This window comes from Pristiophorus japonicus, chromosome 2 (assembly GCF_044704955.1).
Source record: "Pristiophorus japonicus isolate sPriJap1 chromosome 2, sPriJap1.hap1, whole genome shotgun sequence".
Lineage (NCBI taxonomy): Eukaryota > Metazoa > Chordata > Chondrichthyes > Pristiophoridae > Pristiophorus > Pristiophorus japonicus.
In genome coordinates, this window is record NC_091978.1 from 125,862,275 (window position 1) to 125,879,145 (window position 16,871).

General features: G+C 43.5%; 1 protein-coding gene across 3 annotated transcripts in view; it reads left to right on the forward strand.

Annotated features, from left to right (window-relative positions):
• ndufaf2 (NADH:ubiquinone oxidoreductase complex assembly factor 2) overlaps positions 1 to 16,871 on the forward strand; it is a 293,251-nt gene that overhangs the window by 203,613 nt on the left and 72,767 nt on the right. For all 3 annotated transcript variants that reach the window (XM_070869233.1, XM_070869234.1, XM_070869235.1), the window contains one exon: positions 13,092 to 13,181. In XM_070869233.1, the coding sequence (XP_070725334.1) occupies positions 13,092 to 13,181 (90 nt within the window). The remainder of the gene's footprint in view (positions 1 to 13,091; positions 13,182 to 16,871) is intronic.

Sequence of the window (16,871 nt, forward strand, 5' to 3'; positions counted from 1 at the left end):
CTGCGCAGTTAATTCATCCACCTTATTACGAATGCTCCTCGCATTGAGACACAGAACCTTCGGGCTTGTTTTTTTTCACTCTTTTTCCTTTTAGAGTTATGTTGTAATGTGGCCCTTTTTGATTTTTGCCTTAGATTTCTCTGCCCTCCACTTTTCCTTATCTCCTTTCTACCTTTTGCTTCTGCCCCCATTTTACTTTCCTCTGTCTCCCTCCATAGATTCCCATCTCTCTGCCATATTAGTTTAAACCCTCCCCAACAGCATTAGCAAACACTCCCCCTAGAACATTGGTTTCGGTTCTGCCCATTTGCAGACCGTCTGGTTTGTACTGGTCCCACCTCCCCCAGAACCGGTTCCAATGTCCCAGGAATTTGACTCCCTCCCTCGAGCATCATTCCTCAAGCCACATATTCATCTTAACTATCCTGCTATTTCTACTCTGACTAGCACTTGGCACTGGTAGCAATCCTGAGATTACTACCTTTTGAGGTCCTACTTTTTAATTTAACTCCTAGCTCCCTAAATTCAGTCTGTAGGACCTCATACCGTTTTCTACCTATATCCTTGGTACTTATATGCACCACAACAAACTGGCTGTTCACCCTCCCCCTCCAGAATGCCCTGCAACCGCTCCGAGACATCCTTGACCCTTGCACCAGGGAGGCAACATACCATCCTGGAGTCTCGATTGCGGCTGCAGACGCACCTATCTATTCCCCTTACAATAGAATCCCCTACCACTATAGCTCTCCCACTCTTTTTCCTCGTCTCCTATGCAGCAGAGCCACGCATGGTGCCATGAACTTAGCTGCTGCTGCCTTCCCCTGATGAGTCATCTCCCCGATCAGTACCCAAAACGGTATATCTGTTTTGGAGGGAGATGACCGCAGGGGACCCCTGCACCAGCTTCCTTCCACTGCTCTACCTGAAGGTCACCCATTCCCTATCTGCCTGTGTGACCAACTCACTAAACGTGCTATTCACGACATCCTCAGCATCGCGGATGCTCCAGAGTGAGTCCATGCGCAGCTCCAGTGCCGCAGTGCGGTCTGTCAGGAGCTGCAGCTGGACACACATCGTAGCCAGGGACACTGGAAGCGTCCTTGACTTCCCACATAGCACAGGAGGAGCATGTCATGGGTCTGGGCTCTCCTGCCATGACTTAAGCCTTAAATTAACTTAATTTGGCAACAATGCCAAAGGTTACCTACTGATAAGAAAAGAAAATGAAAAAGATTAAATACTCACCAATCCACCAGCCAATCGCTCACTGCTTGGCTGTGACGTCACACTTCGATTTCTTATTACTTCTTTGTTTACCAAAGGGCAGAAAACGTTAGTGGGAGTTGTGTACAGACCACCAAACAGTCGTAGTGAGGTTGAGGACAGCATCAAACAAGAAATAAGGGATGCGTGCAATAAAGGTACAGCAGTTATCATGGGCGACTTTAATCTACATATTGATTGGGCTAACCAAACTGGTAGCAATACGGTGGAGGAGGATTTCCTGGAGTGTATTAGGTATGGTTTTCTTGACCAATATGTCGAGGAACCAACTAGAGAGCTGGCCATCCTAGACTGGGTGATGTGTAATGAGAAGGGACTAATTAGCAATCTTGTTGTGCGAGGCCCCTTGGGGAAGAGTGACCATAAAATGGTAGAATTCTTTATTAAGATGGAGAGTGACAGTTAATTCAGAGACTAGGGTCCTGAACTTAAGGAAAGGTAACTTTGACGGTATGAGGCGTGAATTGGCTAGAATAGACTGGTAAATGATACTTGAAGGGTTGACGGCAGACAGGCAATGGCAACCATTTGAAGATCACATGGATGAACTTCAACAATTGTACATCCCTATCTGGAGTAAAAGTAAAACTGGGAAGGTGGCTCAACCGTGGCTAATGAGGGAAATTAAGGATAGTGTTAAATCCAAGGCAGAGGCATATAAATTGGCCAGAAAAAGCAGCAAACCTGAGGACTGGGAGAAATTTAGAACTCAGCAGAGGAGGACTAAGGGTTTAATTAAGAGGGGAAAAATAGAGTACGAGAGGAAGCTTGCCGGGAACATAAAAATTGACTGCAAAAGCTTCTATAGATATGTCAAGAGAAAAAGATTAGTGAAGACAAACGTAGGTCCCATGCAGTCGGATTCAGGTGAATTTATAATGGAGAACAAAGAAATGGCAGACCAATTGAACAAATACTTTGGTTCTGTCATCACGAAGGAAGACACGAATAACCTTCCGGATGTACTAGGGGACCGAGGGTCTAGTGAGAAGGAGGAACTGAAGGATATCCCTATAGCCGATAAATCCCTGGGGCCTGATAGTCTGCATCCCAGAGTACTCAAGGAAGTGGCCCTAGAAATAGTGGATGCATTGGTGATCATTTTCCAACAGTCTATCAACTCTGGATCAGTTCCTATGGACTGGAGGGTAGCTAATGTAACACCACTTTTTAAAAAAGGAGGGAGAGAGAAAACGGGTAATTATAGACCGGTTAGCCTGACATCAGTAGTGAGGCAAATGTTGGAATAAATCATTAAAGATGAAAGAGCAGCGCATTTGGAAAGCAGTGACAGGATCGGTCCAAATCAGCATGGATTTATGAAAGGGAAATCATGCTTGACGAATCTTCTGGAATTTTTGTGGATGTAACTAGCAGAGTGGACAAGGGAGTTTTTGGACTTTCAAAAGGCTTTTGATAAGGCTCCACACGAGATTAGTGTGCAAAATCAAAGCACATGGTATAAGGGGTAATGTACTGACGTGGATAGAGAACTGGTTGGTAGACAGGAAGCAGAGAGTTGGGGTAAATGGATCCTTTTCAGAATGACAGGCAGTGACTAGTGGAATGCCGCAGGGTTCAGTGCTGGGATCCCAGCTCTTTACAATATACATTAATGATTTAGATGAAGGAATTGAGTGTAATATCTCCAAGTTTGCAGATGACACTAAACTGGGTGGTGGTGTGAGCTGTGAGGAGGACGCTAAGAGGCTGCAGGGTGGCTTGGACAGGTTAGCTGAGTGGGCAAATGCATGGCAGATGCAGTATAATGTAGATAATGTGAGGTTATCCACTTTGGGGGCAAAAACACGCAGAAGAATATTATCTGAATGGCGGCAGATTAGGAAAAGGGGAGGTGCAACGAGACCTGGGTGTCATGGTTCATCAGTCATTGAAAGTTGGCATGCAGGTACAGCAGACAGTGAAGAAGGCAAATGGTATGTTGGCCTTCATAGCTCGGGAATTTGAGTATAGGAGCAGGGAGGTCTTACTGCAGTTGCACAGGGCCTTGGTGAGACCTCACTGTGGAATGTTGTGTTCAGTTTTGGTCTCCTAATCTGAGGAAGGACGTTCTTGCTATTGAGGGAGTGCAGCGAAGGTTCACCAGACTGATTCCAGGGATGGCTGGACTGACATATGAGGAGAGACTAGATCAACTGGGCCTTTATACACTGGAGTTTAGAAGGATGAGAGGGGCTCTCATAGAAACATATAAGATTCTGACAGGACTGGACAGGTTAGATTCAGGAAGAATATTCCCGATGTTGGGGAAGTCCAGAACCAGGGGACACAGTTTAAAGATAAAGGGCAGGCCATTTAGGACTGAGATGAGGAGAAACTTCTTCACTCAGAGAGGAGTTAACCTGTGGAATTCCCTGCCGCAGAGAGTTGTTGATGCCAGTTCATTGGATATATTCAAGAGGGAATTAGATGTGGCCCTTGCGGCTCAAGGGATCAAGGGGTATGGAGAGAAAGCAGGAAAGGGGTACTGAGGGAATGATCAGCCATGATCTTATTGAATGGTGGTGCAGGCTCGAAGGCCGAATGGCCTATTCCTGCACCTATTTTCTATGTTTCTTGTCCCTGCACCAGCTAGCCGCTTCCGACTGCCCGAACTCCTGGCCTTTTATAGGCCTCGATCCTCGGCCTCCCGCTGCTGCCGACTTGCAATGGATAGCATTTAAAGAATTAATACATAATTTACAACAAATATACATTCCTTTAAGATACAAAAACCCCACAAGAAAAGTGGTCCAACCGTGGTGAACAAGAGAAGGCAAAGATAGTATTAGATCAGAGGAAGAGGATTATAATGTTGCCAAAAAGAACAGAGAGCCTGAGGATTGGGAGTATTTTAGAATTCAGCAAAGGAGGACTAAGAAATTGATAAAAAAAAAGAAAAATAGAATATGAGAGTAAACTAGCGAGAGACATAAAGACAGACTGTAAAAGCTTCTATAGATATATAAAAAGGAAAAGATTCGCGAAAGTAAAAGTGGGTCCCTTACAGGCTGAAACAGGAGAAATTGTAATGGGGAATAAGGAAATGGCACAGAAATTAAAGTCATAGTTTATGTCTGTCTTCACAGAAGAAGATGCAGAAAACCTCCTGGAAATAGTGGAGAACCAAGGGTCTAGTAAGAATGAGGAGCTGAAAGAAATTAGTAGTGGTAAAAAAAAAGTACCAGAGAAATTAATGGGACTGAAAGCCGATAAATCCCTTGGACCTGATGGCCTACATCCTAGGATTTTGAAAGAGGTGGTTATAGAGATACAGGAGCAGCTTCGAGATTCTGGAGTTCCAGAATGTTCTAGAATCCGGACTCCAGGACAATCGGTGGCAGGGTCGTCCGGAATCCGTAAAATGTTCCGTAATCCAGACCCGACGACCCTGCCGACCTTGAGCCTCATCTTGCCTCACCGCCACTGCCCTTACCTCGGCCTCCTCGCCGGCCCGCCTGATGACCTCCTTGGTGGGGCCCACCCGACACCCTCCCCGGCGGGGACGGCCCACCCGACAACATCCCCAGCGGGGGCGGCCCGCCCGACAACATCCCCAGCTGGGGCGACCCGATGACATCCTCGGCAGGGCCGGATGGCCTGAACTGCTCCTCGGCGGGAAACTCCTCTTTCTCCCCGCCCCCCCCTTTCTGATGTTCCGAAGTCCAGAAATATCCAAACCTGGGCTCGGATGTTTCTGAATTCATGATGTCAGAAATAAATCGAAAGTCCAGAAAAGCCCAGAATCCGGAACGACCTCGGTCCTGAGGGTTCCGGATTTTAGGCGCTGCCCATGTAGTTTATGCATTGGTTGTCATTTTATCAAATCTCATAGATTCTAGAACAGTACCCGCAGATTGGAAGGTAGCAAATGTAACCCTGCTATTTAAGAAAGGAGGGAGAGAGAAAACGGGGAACGACAGACCAGTTAGCCTAACATCAGTAGTAGGGAAAATGCTAGAATCTATTATTAAGGATGTAGTAATAGGGCACTTAAAAAATAATAATGGGATTGGGCAGAGTCAGTATGGATTTATGAAAGGGAAGTCATGTTTGACAAATCTATTAGAGTTTTTTGAGGTTGTAACTAGCAGAATAGATAATGGGGAACCAGTGGATGTGGTGTATTTGGAATTTCAGAAAGCATTCGACAAGGTGCCACACAAGAAGCTATTAAACAAAATTGGGGCTCATGGGATTGGGGGTAATACACGAGCATGGATTGGTTAACGGACAGAAAACAGAGAGTCGGAATAAACAAGTCACTTTCGAACTGGCAGACTGTAACTCGTGGGGTTTCGCAAGGATCAGTGCTTGGGCCTCAGCTATTCGTAATCTATATCAATGATTTCGATGAGGGGAACAAATTTAATATATCTCAGTTTGCTGATGATACAAAGCTAGGTGGGAATGTAAATTGTGAGGAGGATGCAAAGAGGCTTCAAGGTGATATAGACAGGCTAAGCGAGTGGGCAAGAACATAGCAAATGGATTATAATGTGGAGTAATATGAAGTTATCCACTTTGGTAGGAAAAATAGAAAAACAGAGTATTTTTTTAAATGGTGAGAGATTGGGAAATGTTGGTGTTCAGAGCGACCTGGGTGTCCTTTTACACGAATCACTGAAAGTTAACATGCAAGTACAGCAAGCAATTAAGAAAGCAAATGATATGTTGGCCTTGATTACAAGAGGATTTGAGTATAAGAGTAAAGACATCTTACTGCAATTATATAGGGCGCTGGTGAGACTGCACTGGGAGTACTGTATACAGTTTTGGTCTCCTTACCTAAGGAAGGATATACTTGCCATAGGGGGGAGTGCAACAAAAGTTCACCTGACTGATTCCTGGGATGGGGGGGATTGCCCTATGAGGAGAGGTTGAGTAGACTAGGCCTATATTCTCTAGATTAGAAGAATGAGAGGTGTTCTCATTGAAATCTACAAAATAGTTATCGGGCTTGACAGGGTAGATGCAGGGGGGATGTTTCCCCTGGCTGGGGAGTCTAAAACCAGGGGACACAGTCTCAGAATAAGGGGTCGGCCATTTAGGACTGAGATGAGAAATTTCTTCACTCAGAGGATGGTGAATCTTTGGAATTCTGTACCCCAGAGGGCTGTAGAGGCTCAGTCTTTGAGTATTTTCAAGACAGATCGTTAGATTTTTAGATATTAAGGCAATCAAGGGATATGGGGATAGTGCAGGAAAGTGGAGTTGAGGTGGAAGATCAGCCAATATCTTACTGAATGGTAGAGCAGGCTTGAGGGGCTGAATGATCAACTCCTGCTCATATTTCTAGTCAGCCTGGTTCAATTGATAACACTCAGCTCTGAGTGAGAAGGTTATGGCCTCAACCTCCACTCCAGGTCTTGAGCTCATATTGTAGGTTGATATTCCAGTGTTATGAAATGTTAAACAGCGGCCCCATCTGCCAGTCTGATAGTTGAAATTGAAGTTAAAGGTCCCATAGTACAACTCGGAGAACAGAGTTTTCCTAATTCCCTGGCCAACATTCCTCCCTTAAAACAGATTAACTTGTCATTTCATTGCAGTTTGTTGAATCTTGCTGTGTGCAAATTGTGTTTCCTGCATAACAACAGTCAGAGTACTTCAAAGTCATTTATTGTATACAGAAAGGACATGGGATAGTTCTTAGAGATGTGATAACATTTTATATGAATGCAAGTATGTTCTATTTTTCTCTGTTGTATTGGTCCCAGTAATAGCAATAATATTTTTTTCCACATATGGCTGTGATACAGTTTGGAAATTTTAGGCTTATTGAAGACCATGTTAGACTGCTGTGATCTATTTTTAAAATATTGTTGGGTTTTCTCTCATTATAGATTTCTGCCATGCTGAACCACCTTCAGCAACCTTCAATTCATTTGTATATTGTGCTGTCATCAGTACCAATAATGCCAAAATTGAGTTACATTGAGGTTGGAATTAAAAGCATAAAGCGACTGAAACCTATACTAGTTATGCAGTAAAACATTAGTGATTAATTTGAAAATAGGAATTTAACCAAAATGTTCAGATGCTGTCCTAAATTGTGAGATTGAGGCCAAGGTGTACAGCAATCATCTAAAACTTGAGATGGCATTGGAATTCCAATCCTTCCCTGGTGTCCATTACTGTTTAGAGTTTACCTGTACACTGTTTCAGTTTAATCTGGAATGTTTTACTCTGTTTTTGGTAAATTTGTGCTGGGAGCAACTGTCGATGCAGACTCGATCTCACGGCAAGTTCTCCATGTCAATACATGACTGTGTTTGCAAGAGGAAATTAATGATTTGTGATATTATTGTCATGGTTTATTGAGAAATAATCTGCATTTCAATACTGGATAATCCGAGATTGAGTAACCACGCAATTAAGCATATTGAGCCGTAATTTGCGGCCCCTACGGGTGCATACGAGGTGTGCACACGCCCATCGTGGCTACACAAGCTCCGGATTTAGGCATGTGCTGCGCGTGCGCTAAAACCCAGAACTTGCGATCTGTTAAGATTTCTCTTGACAGATCGCACGAATCCCCAGGAAAATTGCTTAGAAACATAGAAAATAGGTGCAGGAGTAGGCCATTCGGCCCTTCGAGCTTGCACCGCCATTCAATAAAATCATGGCTGATCATTCCCTCAGTACCCCTTTCCTGCTTTCTCTCCATACCCCTTGAGCCCCTTAGCCGTAATGGCCATATCTAACTCCCTCTTGAATATATCCAACGAACTGGCATCAACAATTCTCTGCGGCAGGGAATTCCACAGGTTCTGAATGAAGAAGTTTCTGCTCATCTCAGTCCTAAATGGCCTGCCCCTTATCGTAAGACTATGTCCCCTGGTCCTGGACTTCCCCAACATCGGGAACATTCTTCCCGCATCTAACCTGTCCAGTCCCGAGCAGAATCTTATACGTTTCTATGAGATCCCCTCACATCCTTCTAAACTCCAGTGAATAAAGGCCCAGTTGATCCAGTCTCTTCTCATATGACAGTCCAGCCATTCCTGGAATCAGTGTGGTGAACCTTCGCTGCACTCCCTCAATAGCAAGAACGTCCTTGGACTAAGTGCCCAGCGAATTGCCGTGAAGTTCTTATCTGTAGAGTTTTTTTTTAAACTTTAAAATAAAATGTTATCAATAATTTATACATTTATAAACCTGTGCAATAAGGTAAGTTTATTTTAGCCCCTTTAAAACATGTAAGCCTAGAAATTGCGGTCGGAGGCTTCCCGTGGGCGGATGCCTCCGACCTGAAAAATTTCTACGAATCTACCTGGTGGTTCTGGAAGAGCATAGGATTCCGTTTGGGAGGCCTTCTCTTCCTGCACTGCGAAGCGCACTCCCATCCTTCAGGTTCCCACGCAGAAGATGCAGTCACTTGTGCCTGCACAGCCAATCAGGTACTGTGTTCCACAGCTTTCTCATTAATAGCAATGAGAACTCCGTATCTACGAGTTCTCATTGCTATTAATGAGAAAAAAAAACACACTAAACACCATAATAAAAAAATAAAAAAACACAACTCATAATTAAAATTAATTGAAATTAAAGTTAATAAATGCCTGAGGAAGAAAAAAATATTTTTCCACTTTTTAAAAAAAGTTTTGTAATTAGGGTTAAAAATAAACTTACCTTAGTGGGCAGGGTTTTTTGCAATAAAAATGTTTTTTTTAATATAATTATATTTTTGTATGTTTTAAATCTCTTGCGTCTGTAAAAGTTGTACAGAGCCTTGGCGAGGCCACACCTAGAATATTGTGTTCAATTTTGGCCTCCTAATCTGAGAAAGGACGTTCTTGCTATTGAGGGAGCACAGCGAAGGTTCACCAGACTGATTCCCGGGATGGCAGGACTGACATATGAGGAGAGACTGGATCAATTGGGCTTGTATCCTCTGGAGTCTAGAAGAATGAGAGGGGATCTCATAGAAACATAGAAATTTCTGACGGGATTAGATAGGTTAGAGGCAGGAAGAATGTTCCCGTTGCTGGAGAGTTCCAGAACCAGGGAGTCACAGTCTAAGGATAAGGTGTAAGCCATTTAGGACTGAGATGAGGAGAAATTTCTTCACTGAGAGTGGTTAACCTGTGGAATTCTCTACCGCAGAAAGTTGTTGAGGCCAGTTCGTTCGATATATTCAAAAGGGAGTTAGATATGGCCCTTGCAGCCAAAGGGATCAAGGGGTATGGAGAGAAAGCAGGAAAGGGGTAATGAGGTTGATCAGCCATGATCTTATTGAATGGTGGTGCAGGCTCGAAGGGCCGAATGGCCTGTTCCTACACTTAATTTCTATGTTTCTATACGCTTGCTTTTATCAGGCGCAAGAGTTTTGAGGACATTTGCTGGGCAAGATATGGATAAATCCTGCAATCTTGCCCTCTCAAATGTCCTCGCTCGCAATATGCATTGGAACTGTCAGGCTCCAGCTTGACAGATCGGAAAAGCCGATTTTCAGTGCATGCGCATTGTGCGATGCCTTCCCAGGTCCGTAGACACTCAGTACGGACCCGGGGAGGCCGGGATTTCCAGGCCTTAAATTTATTTTTCAAAACATATAATTTTTGTTTTAAAAATTTGATTAAATGCCCTTTTAATTCATGTGACTTTTTAAAAATTAATTTGAAATGTAGAGGTATTTTTGGGGGTATTCCCATTCATACTTATGGGGATTCCGTACATACGGATTTCCCATAAGCATGAATGGGAATTCCCTTCTTTTATTTGTTGGGCCAGCCCATGTGATCTCAGTGGCACCTGCCCGAGAAACGTGGGCCACTACCCGCGCGTATCCAGAAAGGCCCAGGACTGCGAATCTCCGTACCTCCCGGACCACCAGGTACGTGGGCATTTTATTTGCGGATCAGAGGCATTTCTCCACGGGAAGTCTCCGACCGCAAATTGAATGATGATAATTCAGATGTAGCTGGGCATATTGACAACTTGTCTTTGGCATGAGTCAATTAGATACTAGTTGTACACATTTTTAAATACTAATCTATTTAATTAAAAGTCGCGTCTAGTGCATCACACCTTTTAAAGAATCTTACCTCAGGGTATCACACCTTCAAAGTGTAACATTACCACAGGGTAAAAAACTGTGATTGGTGAAATAACCATTTATCTGTTGTTGCCACTTAAGCAGTGATTTACCTAAACAGAAATATGGAAATGAGAGAAAAAAAATCGGAAGGTGTTTTAAAAATGACCAAAGAGAATCGAATAGTCAGCAGAAAATTAAGCAATCAAATCGCTCAGTTTTTCCAGATAAGTCACCGACCCAATATGTACCACAAAACTGACCAATCAAATTACTCAAATAAGTTATTTACACAAATTACTTCTGCAATTCACTTAGCTAAGAATATACAGCCATAAATAATATTTATACAGAACATACAAAAATATGCACTTCTCAAAAATACTACCACATTTACCAATATAATTAGTTATTAGTAGTGCCTACAAGATGGTTATCTCAGATAGGCCTTTAGTCTGGAGCCTTGCACTTGAATTAGAAATTTCACCATGGCCTGGATGCTGGGAATTTTTCAGCTGCTATTGATAACTGTTTGTGTGAGTTGCATCGTGAGCACAGCAGTTTTCACTTTGCTCCTTGTGGAACTGCACTAACCAGGGGGAATTGCACTGTGACCAGGCAAAAAAATTACAAATATCAGCTGTGAGGCTAGAGTGGCAAAATTATAGAAACATAGAAACATAGAAAATAGGTGCAGGAGTAGACCATTCGGCCCTTCTAGCCTGCACCGCCATTCAATGAGTTCATGGCTGAACATGCAACTTCAGTACCCCATTCCTGCTTTCTCACCATACCCCTTGATTCCCCTAGTAGTAAGGACTTCATCTAACTCCTTTTTGAATATATTTAGTGAATTGGCCTCAACAACTTTCTGTGGTAGAGAATTCCACAGGTTCACCACTCTCTGGGTGAAGAAATTCCTCCTCATCTCGGTCCTAAATGGCTTCCCCCTTATCCTTAGACTGTGTCCCCTGGTTCTGGACTTCCCCAACATTGGGAACATTCTTCCTGCATCTAACCTGTCTAACCCTGTCAGAATTTTAAACGTTTCTATGAGGTCCCCTCTCATTCTTCTGAACTCCAGTGAATACAAGCCCAGTTGATCCAGTCTTTCTTGATAGGTCAGTCCCGCCATCCCGGGAATCAGTCTGGTGAACCTTCGCTGCACTCCCTCAATAGCAAGAATGTCCTTCCTCAGGTTAGGAGACCAAAACTGTACACAATACTCCAGGTGTGGCCTCACCAAGGCCCTGTACAATTGTAGCAACACCTCCCTGCCCTTGTACTCAAATCCCCTCGCTATGAAGGCCAACATGCCATTTGCTTTCTTAACCGCCTGCTGTACCTGCATGCCAACCTTCAATGACTGATGTACCATGACACCCAGGTCTCTTTGCACCTGCCCTTTTCCTAATCTGTCACCATTCAGATAATAGTCTGTCTCTCTGTTTTTACCACCAAAGTGGATAACCTCACATTTATCCACATTATACTTCATCTGCCATGCATTTGCCCACTCACCTAACCTATCCAAGTCACTCTGCAGCCTCATAGAATCCTCCTTGCAGCTCACACTGCCACCCAACTTAGTGTCATCCGCAAATTTGGAGATACTACATTTAATCCCCTCGTCTAAATCATTAATGTACAGTGTAAACAGCTGGGGCCCCAGCACAGAACCTTGCGGTACCCCACTAGTCACTGCCTGCCATTCTGAAAAGTCCCCATTTACTCCTACTCTTTGCTTCCTGTCGGACAACCAGTTCTCAATCCATGTCAGCACACTACCCCTTTCAGCTTTTTGTACAGTTTAAGCCATTATATATAAATTCTGAGCCAATGACATTGTTTGAGATGTGATTTTGTTGCTGAGGAGCGGTGGATATTGCGGTGGAATCAGGGACGGGATATTTGAGGCGCTTCAATTTGACCTCTAACATTAAGACTGATATCTGTCAGCCAGGCCCAGACTATGAGGAATGACCACCTGTTCAGTTACTGGTTATTGGAGGCGAGACAGCGTGGGAACACCTACAAGGTGGTACATCAATGACGGCTTCAGTAAGAAATATAAATGAATCCTCAGAAGTAAAGGAAATAAATAGCTTTTATAATTATTTAATTAGCTGAGAAAAAGAGGGAAGGTTTTGAAAAGGGAGCAAAATCACAAGATAATTATGACGAGGAGGCCCTTCAACCCATCTTAGTTCATCCAACCAAAGGAAGGGTAAACAAATAAACATTTTAAGCAAACATTTCAAATTCCTAATGGGGCGCAGAGCAAAAAAAACCTCTTTTAATGTAAATAAACGGGAATAGGAGATTTGAGGGAGGAAATAACAGGAAGTTACTTGCATCAACAGGATGTTATTTGTATCTTAAGCAAGTTTTGTAGTAGGTAAACTATTACTAATGTATCTCTGAGTATCAGTATGTTATATAATACTTTTTACCTCAAGTTTAGTCATGTAATGTATTTCAGTAGATTTGCTGTACTGCAGCGATGGGCCACACACTATTACATTTAAGCTGCAGCAGGACTGCAGTAAACATCAAAGCTACACAATCGTTCTACCAGTGATCAACATTACAAGAAATATATTAGTTCTGAATAAGTGTGTTAGCACTGCACAATAATCGAGATTTGCTTTTGGATTTGCACCATGCATTACAGTCGTAATATTGTACCTGATGAGGAGGGGGAATAATAGCTTCATTTAGCTTTTCTAGGTGTTGGCACTTAATAATTTGTTCTTGGTTCTAGGACAGACTATTCGTTCAAAAAGAATAGTCGAAGCAGTCAATCCAAAAGAAATTGAATATGATCTTGAAAATATTCCATCTGAATGGGAAGGTAAGAGTGTGCCTTTTCAGCATGATAGCTCAGATTGCTTAATGGCAACTTGTGTTCCATTTAGCAGCTAATTGTGGTTCATGGGTTTGTTTGGTGTTCTTTTCCAATTTATGCTAACCATAAACGAGTTACTTGCCTTATGTCTGTTCCACAATGCCGTATGAAATGGAGGAGCCTTGCAAATGGCAATATTTGTGAAATTAAAAGCAGAAGACAGAATCCCTTCAACCAAAATAAGTGAGACAGCTGCTCCTAATCAGCTAAAATTATAATGAAATATACGTATATAAAGATTAACACCTGCAAAATGACAAGAAGTTTTCTATAGAACAAATATATTACACATGGCAATGGACCTCATTACTCATGTCTGTGACCTTAAATTCTTAGGCCTGTGTCACATTGTGTTGTATACTGATTTCTTCCACATATAAATTGTGCATTCCCCTTATAATGTGCTTTCCTAAAGGAATTATGCAGTGGCCTTTTACTTGATCTCTTAAAGGGCCATTGCATTCATGAAAATGTTTGTCAAATTCTTTTTTTTAAACAGAAGCTGGACATCATAATGTTGCATGTAAGGATATGCTGATATATTTTCATGCATTTTACAACATTGCTTCATATTTCTGAAGACGTTTCCACAAATACTGTATTTTTAAAACTAAAAACAATTTTGCTATCCTGTAGAAGGCATGCTGATTGAAGCCATTATTTTTCCAGTCATAGAAGGGGAGGCATTGAAAGCTTATCATCATCATAGGCAGTCCCTTGGAGTTGAGGATGACTTGCTTCCACTCTAAAAGTGAGTGCTCAGATGACTGAGGAGACCAATGCGGGACCTACAATCTCTGTCACAGGTGGGGCAGACACTGGTTGAAGGAAAGGTTGGTTGGGGAGCCTGTGTCGCCTTCCGCTGTCTAAGCTTGGTTTCTGCTTGTTCTCGGCGATGGGACTCGAGGTGCTCAGCACTCTCCCAGATGCTCTTCCTCCACTTTGGGCGGTCTTGGGCCAGGGATTCCCAGGAGTCGATGGGAAAGTTGCACTTTGTCAAGGGTATTCTTGAAGCGTTTTCTCTGCCCACCTGGGGCTCACTTGCCGTGTTGGAGTTCCACGTAGAGCACTTGCTTTGAGAGTCTCATGTCGGACATGCGGATGATGTGGCCTGCCCAACGGAGCTGATCGAGCGTGGTCAATATAGCCATATAGGAGGCGGGTATCACTACTTTCCTGCCCTGAGCATGGTGCTGGGTTTGAGGTCCTGGTCTTCAAACACACTCTTCCTCAGGCGAACAAAGGCTGCGCAAGTGCACTGAAGGCGGTGTTGGACCTGTCTGCTTTTGCTGACAGTAGGGTCTTGAGGTATGGAAAATGGTCCACGTTGTCCAAGGCCTCGTCATCTGCGCACACTCGGAGGCCAAACTCCAAGCCATTGTCAACACCTTCACCGAGGTGTACGAGAGCATGGGCCTTACGCTAAATATCCGTAAGACAAAGGTCCTCTACTAACCTGATCCCACTACACAGTACTGCCCCCGATTATGAAGGCTTGTATATCAGCACCGGCCATATGCTCCCCGCCTGCCTCAGAATTCACTAAATTGCACAGGCTACAAGCGCACTCCAGACACAATACAGACATGCTGTACAACAGGCAAACATTCAAAGCTACCGTTGTAAAAATACAAGCGATTTTTTTTTGAGGAATTGGCAAAATAGAAGCTTCTAATTGTTAACAGTGGACAAGTTGACATGTGAGATGCTGAATTTTTATATATTTAAAAAGCTCAAAGAGATGGGCCGAATGGCCTCCTTCTGTGCTGTACAATTCGATGATTCTATGTAAGCTGCACTCTTTGGGACTTTATCTGGGATAATTTTTAGAAATGTTTAATTGACACCAGGACTGCTCATTACAAATGTATGCCCTCCTTTGGTTTCCAAGTGATAGAAAATTGCTGGTGGAGCAAAGATAGGAAGCCATTTTGGGGGCTTTGTGATAACATTTTTGATCATCTTAAGGTTTTTTCTGACGTAATGCTTGATATGCAAAACAATGCATGTACTAGAAGTAGATTATTTGTACAATTTATATTTATTAAACTAACATTGTCTTTATTTATTGTTGCAGAAACAAACTCCCCCAATCACACTCCTCCCATTCCCAAGAATACAATTTTAGTTTTGTTTTTACTTCCAATGTGCTGGCACAGTTTTGTCTCTGTCCCCTGCATTCTTCATGAATTCTCACTGAACCTAATCAGCGTTTAACGATATTGCCACAATTGGAGCAAATGGGTGATGAATAGAAGGTTGGAATCTGGGGAACAGAGCATTTGGGATGGGTGATAGGGTGGGACAAGGCCATAGGAGGATTTAGACAAGGATTTCAATTTAATACATTGGTGAGCCAAGAGCCAGGGAGAATTAGTGAGGACTTAGAGCAGGACAGAGCTTTGGGTAAATTGAAGTTTAAGGAAGGAGAAGGGGTGGGAAACCATGTCATGTTTGAAATTGACAAATGCATGTATAATGGTTTTACTACCAAATGCAGTAACATAGAGACGGCAGCAATGTTGCAGAGATGGAAATAAAATATCTTGGTGAGATATAGAGGGGCCGAAATTCAGCCACCACCGATTTTTCGTCGAATGACCGCCACTCACAAAATTCTCTTTGGGTTTTTCCAGTGGTGACCATATCCGCCCTGCTCCCCCTACTTCCACCCCGTTGCTGCCGAGGTCTCTCCTAAGTGCATCGTCAAAGCGCACACCGCCAATGTCCCACCCCGGAAGCAAAATTCGGCTGGCAAAATCTTCTGGCTGGTGCACTGTGTTTGAAATAGCAGTGCAGCTGCCATTAAATGGGATGGCACACTGTCGCAGCCACCATCTTATTTATTTTTGTCGGCCAACTGCCAGGACAATTATGCCCCCAGGTTCGGCAGGGCTGCCAAGTTCTTGGGTGCCAGGCCGCTGGCCCGGCCAAAACCCTCCCTGGTGGCTCAGTGGATCTAACTTAACTTAAGAAGATGCAGAGTGGCCCTCTCCTTTAAGGGGAGAAATGTTGTGACGCACCAGCACGATGACGTCACCAGCCCGGCACTCATGACTGTCAGCGGCAGAGACTCTGTCCCGCCTCCACTTCCGCCCCCATTATGATGATCACTCTGTTCCCGCCCACATTATGACCGACTTCCCCTCCCCGCCCCCCCCCTCGAAATAAAACGACAGAGCTGAATTTTGCAAGTTGGACCACCACATCCATTGCGGCAGCGAAAGCACTACAAAAACTGTAGGTGCAATCCGTTTCCGGCGGGGGTGAATTTCAGCCCCATGATATTGTGTTTAAAGCTCAGCTCACAGTTGAACAGCATACCTACACAGCTGATGGTTTGATTCAGCCTGAATGGGTGGAAATCTTCTGGATTTCCAGAAAAATGCCTCTTTTTGGTAAACAATTGGATGCCACATTGAACAGCATTAAAAGACAGAGCTTACCAAATATCACTAATTACTTTAAAAGTCCAGTGCAGCCAACATGTGGGTACATATGGCAAAAAGCGTGGAGCCTTTTAAAACGGGAGAATTAATCTTACCAGACAGGGAGAATCCTTGGGGTCAGTAAAGCTTTCTCCTCTACTACCCACCTGTGGCACCTTGCAGGTTTGGCAATGGTGTATTCTTATTT